Source organism: Lutzomyia longipalpis, chromosome 3 (genome assembly GCF_024334085.1).
Source record: "Lutzomyia longipalpis isolate SR_M1_2022 chromosome 3, ASM2433408v1".
Taxonomy (NCBI): Eukaryota; Metazoa; Arthropoda; class Insecta; order Diptera; family Psychodidae; genus Lutzomyia; species Lutzomyia longipalpis.
The window spans coordinates 19,064,354-19,078,429 of record NC_074709.1 but is presented as its reverse complement, the minus strand read 5'-3'; the positions used below and the strand labels follow the sequence as shown (position 1 = coordinate 19,078,429).

The 14,076-nt window shown below is 33.0% G+C and overlaps 3 protein-coding genes across 12 annotated transcripts in view; 2 read left to right on the top strand and 1 right to left on the bottom strand.

Annotated features, from left to right (window-relative positions):
* The window catches only part of LOC129792362 (F-actin-uncapping protein LRRC16A), a 49,498-nt gene extending 45,432 nt beyond the window's left edge, over window positions 1-4,066 (top strand). For all 10 annotated transcript variants that reach the window (XM_055831336.1, XM_055831333.1, XM_055831331.1 and 7 more), the window contains one exon: window positions 485-4,066. In XM_055831336.1, coding sequence (XP_055687311.1) covers window positions 485-498 — 14 coding nt within the window. In that variant the 3' untranslated portion in view covers window positions 499-4,066. The remainder of the gene's footprint in view (window positions 1-484) is intronic.
* A 1,043-nt stretch (window positions 4,067-5,109) lies between these two features.
* LOC129792469 (GEL complex subunit OPTI) lies at window positions 5,110-5,894 on the bottom strand. Its single transcript, XM_055831541.1, has 3 exons — window positions 5,683-5,894; window positions 5,499-5,602; window positions 5,110-5,429 (listed from the first exon to the last, which is right to left on the bottom strand). The coding sequence occupies exons 1-3, from the start codon at window positions 5,785-5,787 to the stop codon at window positions 5,243-5,245; spliced, it is 396 nt and encodes a 131-aa protein (XP_055687516.1). The 5' UTR covers window positions 5,788-5,894; the 3' UTR covers window positions 5,110-5,242.
* Window positions 5,895-11,549: 5,655 nt separating this feature from the next.
* LOC129792443 (splicing factor C9orf78 homolog) lies at window positions 11,550-14,002 on the top strand. Its single transcript, XM_055831507.1, has 4 exons — window positions 11,550-11,776; window positions 11,860-11,974; window positions 12,053-12,551; window positions 13,717-14,002. The coding sequence occupies exons 1-4, from the start codon at window positions 11,640-11,642 to the stop codon at window positions 13,851-13,853; spliced, it is 888 nt and encodes a 295-aa protein (XP_055687482.1). The 5' UTR covers window positions 11,550-11,639; the 3' UTR covers window positions 13,854-14,002.
* The last annotated feature ends 74 nt before the right edge of the window (window positions 14,003-14,076 follow it).

The window sequence follows — 14,076 nt, the reverse complement described above, 5'->3', positions numbered from 1 at the left end:
CTATTCAAAGCGATTTTGCACTATGGCTTCACCTTGGAGGTGGAGTTGAGTTTATTAACCAATCAAATCACAGCTAATATCTTTTGTTGAAATATAAATGAATAAGAAGAAGAATAAGGAGTTCTCTTGGTTGATAAGCTCAAGCAGGCTGTTCATTGGTCAGTTTGTGCTTGAGGGTGTCTCACTACCTAGGTGAAGCTTTGGTGCAAAGTTGATTTGAATAAGCTGTAGAAAAATATTTTGAGAGAAGGAGGAAAGAAATATCAATTTAACACCACAGAAGCATAACCCTAACCCATAAATACCAAAGCAGTCTCCTATAAAACATTTTCCATTATTTCCATGGGCAAAAAAGGACGCAAAGATGCCATCACCATATTTTTTCCTTTCTCTCACAAGGAAATGGGACTAACACTAATCAATTTTGAAAAATTGTAAAAAAAAAAATACAAAATTTTGTTCTTTTTTTACATTCTTTTTGTAGGAGACGTTAGTTGAAGGACTCCAGAAATCCTACCTCCGTCAAACAGTCTACAAGGAAACGCAATATACCAAGGATGATTCGGTTGATGTCTAGTTTAGCGTCTCACACCCAAAAAAAAAGACTATATTTTGGGTCTTTTCTTGTCTCTTGACGTTTTTTTTTTTATAATACGAAAGCGCAATTTTCTTTTATTTTGTAAATAGACGATAAAATCATTTTTAAGAACAAAACAAAACTTTCAGAAAATTTTTACAGTGAATTTTTAAAAGTCTGTTTTACGGAGAAAATCAACTTAAATCACACGATGGTACACGTTTTATAGAGGATCCTCTAAAAATAAAATTAGAGAAAGAAGTTAGGGGTTGATTCAATTGAAAATATTTTCTTGTTTGTCTGCTCAGTTTTGTCTGGGCAAAATATTTTTAAAAAATAACTTTAAAGCACAAAATATGTTTTTGCTTTGAGGTCATTAAAAAGCCAGTGATTTCACCTTTATTTTGTAATGGGTACTTCACTGTTTACTAAATTTTTAGAACTTTGTACTCTCTTTTGGGACCCACAATAAGCTTGCTTTAGCTGCAGTGGATTGGAAGCGATCTCAGTCGCGGTCACCCCAAACAAATCTGAATCTGACTCTCAAAATTCCTTTTCATATTAATAAAAAACCTCTGTTCGGAAAACTAATGAAAAAAATAATATTTGAATTTGGCGCTCACTCAAAGTGGTGAATTCGAGTGGTGAAAATAGAGAATATGGGGAAAAAGAAATTATTTGGCGGCAAAAATGATAGATCGGAAATAAAAGGCAACGTGAAAGGATAGGTATAAGGTATAAGTACTATAGGAAATTTCGCGAACAACCTCAAAATAAAGAAAACCTCTTGTAAAACAAAATTTGGAGAATTGTTCTGAGGTTTAAAAAATAAAAAAAAACTGGGCTTAATGGAAGGAATCGAAAGAAATTAAGAAAAGTATTCCAGCGGATTCAAAGTTATGGAGACAAGTGAGAACTGAGGCAAGGAGATGGAGCATGAAATAAAGGAGATTAGGAAAACGATGATGTCTTATATATCCGGACATGAAACTCTGAGTGAAAGACAACGCACACCTGAACATAACTGAGCGTTCAGCAGTACAAATTGTTTTTTCGGATAACGATTCGGAAGTTTCCGAAAAAATAATTTGTACTGCCGAACGTTTAGCAAATGTAAATTTCAAGAAAAACTCTTTCAATTTTTTTGATATCGAAGAATTATCTATTTTAAATAAAAAAAATTAACCTCAAAATTCTAATAAATAAAAAGATAATATTTTCATAAAGAATCAATCCTGAAATTAACCTTTTTCGGAACTGAAGTGTAATTTTCTATTCTATAAAAGTATATTAGAAACCTTCCAAAATAAATTCAAAATTAATCATTTTTTCCAAGTTTTTTGTGAAGCAAACGGTGCCAATTCTCGTGTTTTATTAATTAGGAAACAAAAAAGTTCATTGAAGAAAGGAATTGATGCAAGAATGTATGAAAGATGATCCTCTATCGCAGAACAATTTTAACCCATTCCATCTTGTAGAGGATCAAAAAACATTGAAGAATCGCGAGAGAAACTCCCCAAAATCCACTGGGATCACATCGAAAAGTGCAAATAAAAATTGCAAAAAAATTCAAATATTGCGACGCCATTCGACGTTTTTTTCCCTATAAAAAATGTTTCAAAAGTTTTCTGTAGACTTGTCGCTCATTTTCTGTAGAGTTTTTTTCTAGTCAAAATAAATGTTTATTTTTTCGTTTCTGGAGTGATTTCTACATCTGAATCAAGTGATCCACAGCGAAATGAAGCTGAGGGAGGTTGATAGAACCAGCCCCTTGCAAATCAAAACAAATAATTTTTACATTTTTTTGGGCCTTTTTGGCAGTGAGAATTTAAGCAAATCTTACCGAGTTGAATCCCATCCAGCGCAATATACCTGATTCAGATGTAGAAATCAGTTTAGTAGTCAGTATCCGGAAACATTCGACGGAGTCATCAAGCAAATCATGACCAGCACGGAAGACATTTCTGAGAGTCGCAGAACTAACTGCCCTCAAAGCTATTCTGGGATTCCTCCGGAAAGTCTCCTTCCGCGGATTGTAACACTGAGGAAGTCCACAAAATCTTCATCACCGTCTTCCCATACATCTTTCTCAAGAGCAATGACTTCCTGGAGCTGACAAAAGTGATTCTCAACTCTCATTTTGCCTCTCAGAGTTCTTTTCTGCAGAATGCCCACGAGGTTTTGCTGGAGATATTGGGACTTCCGGAAGCGAAAGATTTGCTCCGGCACATTGAAATTGAATCAATGGGCAGTGAACAGAAATTCTATGTCCTCCTCCTTATTGCATCCGCTCTCGAGGAGGTTGCAATGTCAAGAAAGACATCCGGAAGTCTCATGAAACTATTCACAGCAATAAACTCCCAATGAGTTTGTTTTCTCAGTGCTTTGAGAGTATCATTAGATGCACAGACTTCCAAGGAGCAGAAGATTTCACAGATTCAGATGTAGAAATCACTCCAGAAACGAAAAAATAAACATTTATTTTGACTAGAAAAAAACTCCACGGAAAATGAGCGACAAGTCTACAAAAAAGTTTTCAAACATTTTTTATAGGGAAAAAAACGTCGAATGGCGTCGCAATATTTGAATTTTTTTGCAATTTTTATTTGCACTTTTCGATGTGATCCCAGTGGATTTTGGGGAGTTTCTCTCGCGATTCTTCAATGTTTTTTGATCCTCTACAAGATGGAATGGGTTAAAATTGTTCTGCGATAGAGGATCATCTTTCATACATTCTTGCATCAATTCCTTTCTATAGATTCGTAGTGAAGTTTGCGAATGTGAAAAATGGAAACCTTGTCAAAAAAAACCAATTGTGAAATTATTAATCCTAGTCTATTTAGAAAGTTTTCAATTTCAAACATATTTTGATATTTAGATTTGGAAATTATTAAAAAAAAACGAGATGAAAATGAATCTATTAATCACAGTTCATATACAACACAAAATATTACAAAGAAAATTATTGAAAAAAATGTGAAATAGGTTTTAGAGGGATAGGATTTAGTAGAGTTGAAAACGGTCTTAAAATGTAATTTGAAAAAATAGTGCGTTTTTTTTGGAAATGAAAAATGAGAAAAGAAAAATCATTGAACGAACCCACGAAATAGTTGTAAAGTTATATGGAATTTTCAATCCAATTCGTGACATTCACTGAAAATATTGTTTTTTCCGGGATTTTTTATGCATTTTTTCTCATACTGAGAGATCCTCCTTACTAAACATTAAAAAAAATGAAAGAACATTCCACATTAATGAGACATTAGAGAGGATAAGATTTGTCTATTCGCTAAAGGTGGATTTTCAGATTTTTCTATTTGTAGATTATTTTTCTTTCGTTTCATGCGAAGAGGTATTTTCCTCTCCTGTGATTTCTGTTAACTTTTTTAACTGCAATTCTTTGTTTTTTTATAACTACTTTTTCGCCCGAAAATTAAGTAAACTGTAGCGAAAGTATAATCTAATAAGAAATATAGTGTTCGATATAAATTGATGCATTTTTCTTATCCCTTAAATTAATTAAATGGCTTCGATCATTAAAAATTTAAGAAATTAATACTGGTTGTTGTAAAGATGTCTTCAAGTACGGAAGTTTACAGAAATGACGTCAAAAAATGTGTAAAGAAAATTCGGAAGCAGTCTTTGGGTGGAATTTTTTTTTTAAACGGATTTTCGGTCTTATTCTCGGCTAATTAATTTTTATTTCTGGCCAACGTTTCGGACTATTTTAGTCCTTCCTCAGGGCAATCAATGGACAAAATTAACCACGTCAAGAAACAATCAAAAATCACTACATCCACAACACAACTTTCTTTATCTCCTCTCATTGGTGGCCAATCTGTACAGATTACAGATAAAGAAAGTTGTGTTGTGGATGTAGTGATTTTTGATTGTTTCTTGACGTGGTTAATTTTGTCCATTGATTGCCCTGAGGAAGGACTAAAATAGTCCGAAACGTTGGCCAGAAATAAAAATTAATTAGCCGAGAATAAGACCGAAAATCCGTTTTTAAAAAAAAAATTCCATTCATCACCCACGGTCGTCCCTTTACAAAAATTCAGTCTTTGGGTTTTCAGGTGCATTGAACAATGTTTCGGCCAACGTTTTGGGCCTTCTTCAGGTTCTGTTGAATAACAATTTGGACAAAAGAAATTAAGAAACCGGTGAAGAAAAAGTCTAAAACAATTTAAAACTGAACACAAAAATATTGAAGGAAATGGTTCAAACACTTACGTTATGAATAAGAAAAAAAAGGAAAGAAAAACAACACAGAACTTGCTAGAAGTGATTTTCGTTCTTCCTCAGAACTTCACAAATTTTTTTGGACTCATCTAACTCGCCCAGGCTGATGCTTCCGGAAGGATATTCTCCTAATTTTCTCAAATTGTGTTATTTTCATCAGGCCACAGAGAATGGTCTATTCCTGGCCATGACATCAGTAGGATCTGCTTTATGCTCATTATTTTTAATGAGACACAAGAGTACATCCGATGTGACGCTAACCAATACCTGACTTAATAAAAAAGCCCCCATTTTGCTCCCGGATACTTTCATGTTTTTTTCTTTAATCAGTCATCGCAATAAATTAACTTTAAATGGTATTTACACGGTAAATCTTAAATGTCTTTGATCCATTGCATTGGCCACGTATGTGGGCATCCAGAGCTATTCCTTTGTTAGTGTGTCAAAATGCAGTCCAGTGTAGAAGATAATCCACGTGACGAGGAAGCATGCAAATGAGGTCATAAAGCCCTCTTTTAGCAATTCCCACACACCACCGTATGCCTCCTCATCAACCCCTTGGAAGTTTATGCAGTAGAGATAGACAATACCACAATTTATTGCTGCAAATCTGCAAAGAAAATCTTATTATCTCCCGGATGACAATTTTAGCTTTTGCCGGAAGCCCATTGAAACTTACAGGAAGAGTGCAATGAAGCCCTTTAGTGGGACAATTCCCCAAGCAATCCCAATGAGGATGCCCAAGATTTGTCTTGCCCAGTACACAACATCCAAAAATTCATCCTGTTGAGGAATTTTATCATTTAATTAGTATAATCAAGGTATTTATGAGGTACCTGAGATGAAACATTGAGGTTAAATACCTTATCTGCCCATTCACTTTTTGTGAATGCTTTTGCCCACACTGGTTTAACTTCCTTCGCACGGGAACTGCTATTCCTTTCAATTGTATTAGTTTTTGTGGACATTTTGCAAGGATAGAAGTGGGAAAATTTGAGAAAACAAGGAAAACAAATATATAATTTTTGACTTTGCCCGTAGCGTCACGATGCGGTGGATTTGTGAAAGAGTAGTTTCAATCTCAGCCGTCTGGAGTGTACCGATTGTTTTGAAAGTTAGGTTAGAATTTTTTTTATTTATTGAAATTATATTGTTTTAATTAATTAATTTAACTTAATTAAATACATATTTACGATATTTTCAGATGCAGCATCAATAAGGATAGAGGACACAATGAAATAAAGGACTAAGAAAATCAACATTTTCCGTTGAAGTACAAATTCATCTGAAAAGGTAAGTACGTTTTATACAGTAGACGTCATACAGTAAGAACATTTTGCTTATTTTCCTAAAATTACACGTGATCAAAACAGCAATATTTTTTATGCTTCTAAAATATGTTGAAATTCATAGATGAAATCCTTGTTTTCGGACAAAAATTAAGATTGAAACGGGATTAAAATACATAGAAGACTGAATTGGTCACTGTGGCCACATCAAAATGACAAAAGAGAATGTTAGAAGAACTTTTATACTTCCATTTGCTTAAATTGGATTAAAATTATAAAATATGTTGCGATGAATGAGATAATCTGAAAACAAAAAGAAAATATAAAATATTGAATAGATTTTTACATTAAAAACATGTAAAATCTTACAGAAAAATATCCAGAATTGTTCATTTCAGTGGATTCAGCTGCAAGAATCCTCGTTTCAGCATGAAATCTCCACAGCTGAAATTGTTCTTTGTTGAATTTTATTGATTTTGGTTGATTCTCATCTTCAATTGGGCATAAAATGTGCTTTTGGAAGTCTAAAATTTGACTGATCTGCAAAATAAATTTTTAGTCAACTAAAATAAGTTTACAAAATACTTTTTACATTACTTTCTTTGTTAATTTATTTCCAACTCTGCATGAAACAATAATTAAGCCAAACATAAAGAATAACCAAATTATAGAGGCCACTGTAAGGGGTTTATTGACTTTAAAATATTTTCCAGTTAATCTTTCTGCTGCAGAGAGCCAAATTATGTGATACAGCATAAGAGAGAGTAGAATAACATTTTGGATTATAATTATGTAAATTGCATTCCCAAGAGAGGAATTTATGAGGGGAATAATTTTCAGAAAATCCTGAATAATTATTAGAAAATAATTTGCGTTTTTTACGTCTTTGGATTTCTTGTGGATAAACGTTGCAATTCGAACAATTTCTCTGAGAAAATTTATATAATAGAGGATCATCATGTTACCAACTAATGCAATCATGGTTGTGAATATTTGTATTATTCCAACCAATATGCTAGTTCCGTCAAAAATAAAGTAACAAGTACCCAAGAAAATATCAACAAGAACCACAAAGATCGCTTCACTGTTGCTTCTATTAAATAACACTTTTTTTCTTCCAAAAGATATTTTTCTTAATTTTTCCTCCAAATTTATGACACTTTTAATCAATTGAATGTGAAAAGAATTATTTTTTAGCGCAACTAAAATCATACTAATAACTACTCCTCTATTCAATAAGTACGCTAATTCAATAGCATAATCTTCAACTTTAAATTCACTTTTTTCATCTTCATTCATTAAATAATATTTCACAATAATAAATTCTACAACGTTGAAAATCACATACAAAGAAAACGGAATAAGTCTTAAAATTATTTTATAAGATTTAATGTTAGAATTTTCAGAATAACTCGGTATAGATGTATATTTTTGAAATGAGAATAATACTCCAAGTGCATCCGTAAAAGACATTTTCATTGAAATTTTCTTTAAAGAAAAATAACTGAGACAAATGAAATGAAACTGGCAGAAGGTTACGTATTGTATCGAGGATACGAGAAAAGCGACTAAACTCCTAAATATGCGTTTATTGATGAGGAATCAATTATTTTATTAAACACTCTAAATACATAATTGGGAATTAATAATGCAATAAAAGTAGCTAAAATGAAGTATATTGAATTCTTGAGGTAACCACTTGGGGTCGTTATATTTATAATTTGTCGAGCAGCCCTTAAAGAACTCCTTACTCTTCCATCTGCTTGAATTGAATCAATATTATAAAGTACGTAATAATGAATGATAAAACCTGAAATTAGAAAATGTGTGTTGTTAGTTAAGAAAAAAAAAAATAACCAACAAAATAAATAAATTTTACAGTGAAATATCCCTTATTGTTGATTTCAATGGATTCTGCTGCAAGAATTCTTGTTTCAATATGAAATCTCCAAAGCTGTAATTGCTCTTTGTTGAATTTTATCGATTTTGACTGAAGAGCATCTTCAATGGGGCAAAGAATATATTTTTGAAAATCCATTAGTTGTTGAATCTATAAATATAAAGATTCTTAATTAATGTAAAAAAAATCCATAATATTAGGTGAAGATAACTACTAAGTTTTATTAAACCTTGTTTCAGGTTTTTAAGCTAGCCAGATTTAAGTTTATTCAAGCTAGGTCTATTTTTATAAGTCTTTAAATTATTTTTAGTTTAGACTCTCAAAATTTCAAGATTAGGTCAGGCTGAATTTATTTTTACCAATTTTGAATGTTCAAAGACGATTAAAATTGGGATAAATCGCAAAAATGGATAGATTGTAAGGGTCACATAATGTTAGTTTTTTACAAATCATACCGCAATCACCTGTCTGTCTTTGCGCGTAGAAATTCATGAAAGTCATATTCAGGCTGATTTGAAAAAACTCAAGCCTGGCTCAAAAAACAATATTTTAGCCTAAAAACTTAAACCTGGTTTAAGAAAACTAAAGTCTGACTTAGTCCTTAATTCAACATAAATTGATTCTTTTACCTTTCTTTTTAATTTATTCCCAACTCTGCACAATTCAATAATAAGTCCAAAAATCGTAATCAACCAAATGTAACAAGCAATTGTTACGGCTTCATGCGCTCTAACGTAGGTTCCTTCAAAGGTTAACCAAAGAAGGTAATAGATAGTTAGAACAGCTAGGAGAACATGCTGAACTAAATCAACAAAAATCATGTTTCCCAAAGCGGAATTAACTAATGGAATTGTTCTGCAAAACTCCTGCACTATTGCCTGAATCCTAAACCTATTTCCATATATTTTAGTTAGATCAATGATAAAGTTGAGAATTTTGATGAATTCCCTGAAGAAATTTATAAAATACAAAAACATCATACTTCCAATTATTACAACGTTCATAGAATAAAATTGAACAATAAAAAAATTAGAATCAATCATATCGAATAAGCAGTAACCAAGCATTAATGAACAATTAAATACTATTACTGATGCTGCTTCAATATTACATCTACTTATCAATTTTCTGTTCCTCTTGAAAGCTAAACATCGTAGCTTATCTTCTATAGCCAAGATTTTGTGAATAAGTTTAGTATGATGTGTGTTGTTCCTTAAACCAGTAACAATCATACCGGTCACAGTGTATCTATTTACAAAATACGATAGTTTCATTGCAAAATCCGTTACTCCAACTATATTTTCATTTGGATTATTTGGATGAATTGTCTTGTAAAAGTTTGAAATGAAAAATTCCACTAAAAACCACAAAATGAACAAGATTAAAGGCAAAGTTCGTAAAATAATTGTAGAAAGCTTTAAAGGGGATTTGTTGTGAAAATTTGGTATTGTTGTGTATTTTTGGAAAATAAATAAAATTCCTAGAGAGTCTGTAAAGGACATTCTTGTGCCTAGATTAAACTATTAAAAAATAAGCATCAAGAAGAGTAAGAAATAAGTAGCCGAGTAATTAGATATATAAATTAATTAACTCCATTTAATAATTAATGGGTATCAAATATTAATAACCAGAGAGTGTATTATGTAACTCTCCGAGCTGTTGGATGGTCATAAGAAAAGTACAGCCACCCAACAGCTTGAAGAGTTGCATAATACACCTTCAGATGTTGATCAAACACTTTGACCCAGGTTAGAGGTGATAAGATTTTGTTACACGGGCGTTTACTACGGTTGTGGCTTTTTCGGAATCTTGCTGTTCCTCTTGAAATTCTCCAAAAACGTGGAGCCAGCCCCTCTGAGTATATGCACCTTGTCTTATCCCGCAGAGATTCACTGCCTAGTGCCGTGCGGATTAAACTCACCGATGGGGTTCCTACAAGTTCGACCCCATCTTTCTGAGTAAGTCTTAGATTGCTGACAATAGTTGTAGTCGCGAGAGACAGTTTTGATATGAAAATGTGATGTGAGTTTAAGAATTTCTCGAATAAACGGAGGAGATAGAATAGACTTCTGCTATGGTGCGGGAAAGGTCCTACGCACAAGTTGTGGCGAGATGACTGTTGATGATGATGCACTGGCTATTCCACGTTTGACATGTCGCTAAAGTTGAATGGTGAGCCTGCATACGCGGATGATGTCACCATCTTACATGCTGCGAAATCCTCGGAAACAGTGCTTCCTGCTGTCAAATATGGCCTGAGAAGCATCAGGGTCTGGATGGATTTCCACGGTATGCTCCTGAGCTCCAAGACCGTCCTCATGAGTTTTGCAGCATCATTTTTCAGCCTTGACGACTCTTTCAATTCATTGACCTGCCACTTTCTGAACTGCTCTTGTGGACAACATAAATAACTTTTTTTGGTGGGAGCTGAGGTGCTCTCTCCGGGGGCGTCAAGGGTCCGTGTCAATCCGAGAGAAACACAATTTTTACCAGAGCTTTCGGCGAATCACCTCGCCTTCTTCTGTGGTCCTTTGAAGGAGATTTTATTTTCAATTTCAATACAATGAATTTAGATTATTTTCTTTTTTAACTTACAATTTTTGTCTATTTTTGGATTCCGTCAATTTCTTTTTCTCTTTCAGGCAGTATAATGACCTGGTTTTGGGGACAAAGATTGCGTTAATATATAAGAATTAATCCTAAGCTATGAGGTTTTCAATCACAAATTATCGGATGGGGATATTTTTCCGGGTTTTTCTCAAGTTTTCCCAGAGCACAGAACATAAACACTCTCATTTGGTGGCAGTTGCAACGGTTTTGCATAAAATCTCCTTCAAAGGACCACAGAAGAAGGCGAGGTGATTCGCCGAAAGCTCTGGTAAAAATTGTGTTTCTCTCGGATTGACACGGACCCTTGACGCCCCCGGAGAGAGCACCTCAGCTCCCACCAAAAAAAGCTAAACTAACCACGTCAAGAAAACAACCATCAACATAAATAACATTTTAGACAGAATTCAGGAGTGCAAAATTAAGGAGGTTAACATCCTTCTTCTAAAGCTGGATGTTGAAGGGATCAGGTAACCTCGGTATTAAGATGTCGAGAATGATGGACTGCTCTCGTCACTGCACTCTAATTTCTTTCTATCTCAATTTTCTTTATCTGTTCTTTTCTAAATTCTCATCTTTACTAATTTTCACTTTCTTTTTATCAGCTCTAATAATGTCAGCCTAACAGTCGACAGACTCCTGCCAGGCTTCTTCCAATGTAACAGGTGTGTGTATAGAATGAATAAAATTGAATTTCCGGTGAAAACTATACGCAAGATTCATGATATCTCTGTCTCAATGAAAACCCTAATTACAATATGCTTGTGTTAATTGATCTTAAGAATTTTTTTTTTAATAATTCAGAGATTTCGCCAAAAAGCCACGACGGTTTTAGTAATTGTTGACGGTTATTTTTGTTTGAAAATTCAAATTTTCCTCCGAGGAATATAGAGAAATCTCCAGGGAAATTCTTCAGAAAATCCACATTAATCATCAGACTGTCATCAACGAGTTTTGTTTTCATTCTGTGAAAAATCTTAACAAAAAAATTAAAATTAGAGAAATAATAGTTTTTATCCTGAAAATGTGTGACAGTAGTAATTCATCGTCAAATTCCCTTGAAATTCCCCCATTTAAAAATAAGAAAAGGGTTAATTTGAGGAAACGAAAGATATCATCTGACTCCAGTTGTGGTGAAGAAGGAAGCAGCGAAGAACTAAAGTAAATATAAAATTCTTAAAATTCTATGTTGCAACATAATATGTTGAGAATTTTTACTAAATTCTTTTCCATAACTATTTTAGCTCTAAGCTAGAGGAGATGAAAGTACGGCAGAAGTTGCGGACTAGACAGCATGGAATCAGTCTGGTGGGATTGGCGATTGGGAAAAAGACGACAATTGAAGAAGATTTGACAGTGGTTGGTTTCTGGCTTTTCTTAATTTCCTGTTTTTATGATTTCTAAACTAAATATGTATTGTTGTCCTCAAATCCACAGAAGGATCCTTTTAATATAAAAACCGGTGGAATGATCAATATGCAAGCTCTCAAAGCGGGTAAAGTGAAGACAGTTGATGATGCCTATGACACAGGCATTGGCACACAGTTCTCCGCTGAAACCAACAAGAGGGACGAAGATGAGGAGATGATGAAGTACATTGAGGAGCAGCTGAAGAAGCGAAAAGGGCAGAAGCTCGAAAAACAAGATGATCCCCTTGATAATCCCGCAAAGTACCTCAGTCCCGAGGAGGCAGCTCTCATGGCTCTTCCAGATCATCTCAGGCATGGTTCAGCTCAGAGATCCGAAGAGATGCTCTCAAATCAGATGCTGAGTGGTATTCCGGAGGTGGATCTGGGGATTGAGGCAAAGATCCGGAATATTGAGGCAACGGAGGAGGCAAAACAGAAACTATTGTTGGAGCAAAAGAACAAAAAGGAAGGTCCTTCACAATTCGTTCCCACGAATATGGCTGTAAACTTTGTTCAGCACAATCGATGTGAGTTTGCTTTTGGATTTTATTCGTTTTTTAGAGTGATCCAATCTTTATCCTTTAGATCAGGGAATAATGTAAAAAATCAAGAGAATTACTAATTTTTAATAGGGAAAAGTTTAAAGGATGTAATGAAAAATCTTGGGGATGTTTTACGTCAATCTGACGTTCAATTTCAAACGTTTGACTTTTCTAACGTTGGATATTTCGTTTTAAACATTTTTTGTTAAATTTCTTATATTGTTGTCTTTCTATTTCAATCGTTAAACGTTCTTCATTGTCGTTTAATGTTTTTTTTAGATTTGACTTTTCCTTTTCAACGTTTGACATTTATTGTCTAACGTTTTCTGATATTTTCAAATGTGTTAATTTTTTTCCATCATTTAATAATTGTTTTCTAACATTTGACATTTAATTTTTAGCGTTAGAGGAACTTTTTTCAATTTGACGTTACTTTCTCAAATTTTGACATTATTTTCTTACGTTTAATTTTCGATTTCTAATTTTATAAACTTTTTTTTTCTAACGTTTGGCGTTACTTGAATTTAAAATTGAATTAAAATAAATAAGAAGATAAATTGAAATAAATATCAAACGTTAGAAAAAACAGACGTCAAAGTTACAAAAATGACAAATATTTAAAAAATTAAACTTGACTTTTCTTAAACTGTCAATCGTTAGAAAACTAGCAACAAACATTAAAAAAAACTAAACGTCAAAAGTAAAAATAACACATTGAATATTAAATGTAAAGTAAAATATTAACGGTAAAATATAGTTGCATGGCACAGATTAACGAGAAAAGGGAAAAGGAATAAAAATCTTAAAAGTTGGAACATTTTACTTATTTTTTCGGATTTTTTAACAATTTTTTTCTAAAATTGACATTTTTCTTCTAACGTTTGACGTTTCTTTTCTATCATCGTTCTTTTTCTATCGTTTTCAACTTTATTTTCTAACGTTTGACGTTTCTTTTAGCACCTTTTTACTTTAAACATTTTTGAAATAACATAAACGCATTTAAGGCTTTCTTTTCATTTTCATGATTAAATTAATAAAAATGAAATATTCTTTTGATCATTTGTCCTTTTCTCCTAACCAGAAGGATATTTTTCTGATTAAAATATTTCATCTTAAACTTTTTCCTAATTTTTCCTTTATTCTTCTGCAGTTAACATTGAGGATGATTCGAGGAAGAGAAAGCACCGTGATCAGGAAGGTGAAGGATCAAGGGAGAAAGGAAACAACAAGAAAGCAACAGATGACTATCACTACGATAAATTCAAGAAGCAATTCAGGAGATACTAAAAAAAAATAATGAAAATTGGAACGTTTATCGTTGTTTTTTTGTGTGAGTAGCACATTGTGGGAAAAAATATTTATAGATTTTCTTCTTTGCCTCATTCGTAAACAAAATCCTATTGAATTACATGAATGAATTTATATTAATCACAAAATGCGTATTAATCAGTGAAATTGAGATGATACTGAGAGGCTGCGTGGTTTGGGGGTGGAACATACTTTGATAAGA

Coding starts and splice junctions, on each gene's coding strand:
- LOC129792443 (XM_055831507.1), top strand. CDS start 11,640: ATGTGTGACAGTAGTAATTCATCGTCAAATTCCCTTGAAATTCCCCCA. Junction 11,777..11,859: donor GGAAGCAGCGAAGAACTAAA/GTAAATATAAAA, acceptor TAACTATTTTAG/CTCTAAGCTAGAGGAGATGA. Junction 12,552..13,716: donor CTTTGTTCAGCACAATCGAT/GTGAGTTTGCTT, acceptor ATTCTTCTGCAG/TTAACATTGAGGATGATTCG.
- LOC129792469 (XM_055831541.1), bottom strand. CDS start 5,787: ATGTCCACAAAAACTAATACAATTGAAAGGAATAGCAGTTCCCGTGCG. Junction 5,603..5,682: donor AAAGTGAATGGGCAGATAAG/GTATTTAACCTC, acceptor ATTCCTCAACAG/GATGAATTTTTGGATGTTGT. Junction 5,430..5,498: donor GGCTTCATTGCACTCTTCCT/GTAAGTTTCAAT, acceptor TTTTCTTTGCAG/ATTTGCAGCAATAAATTGTG.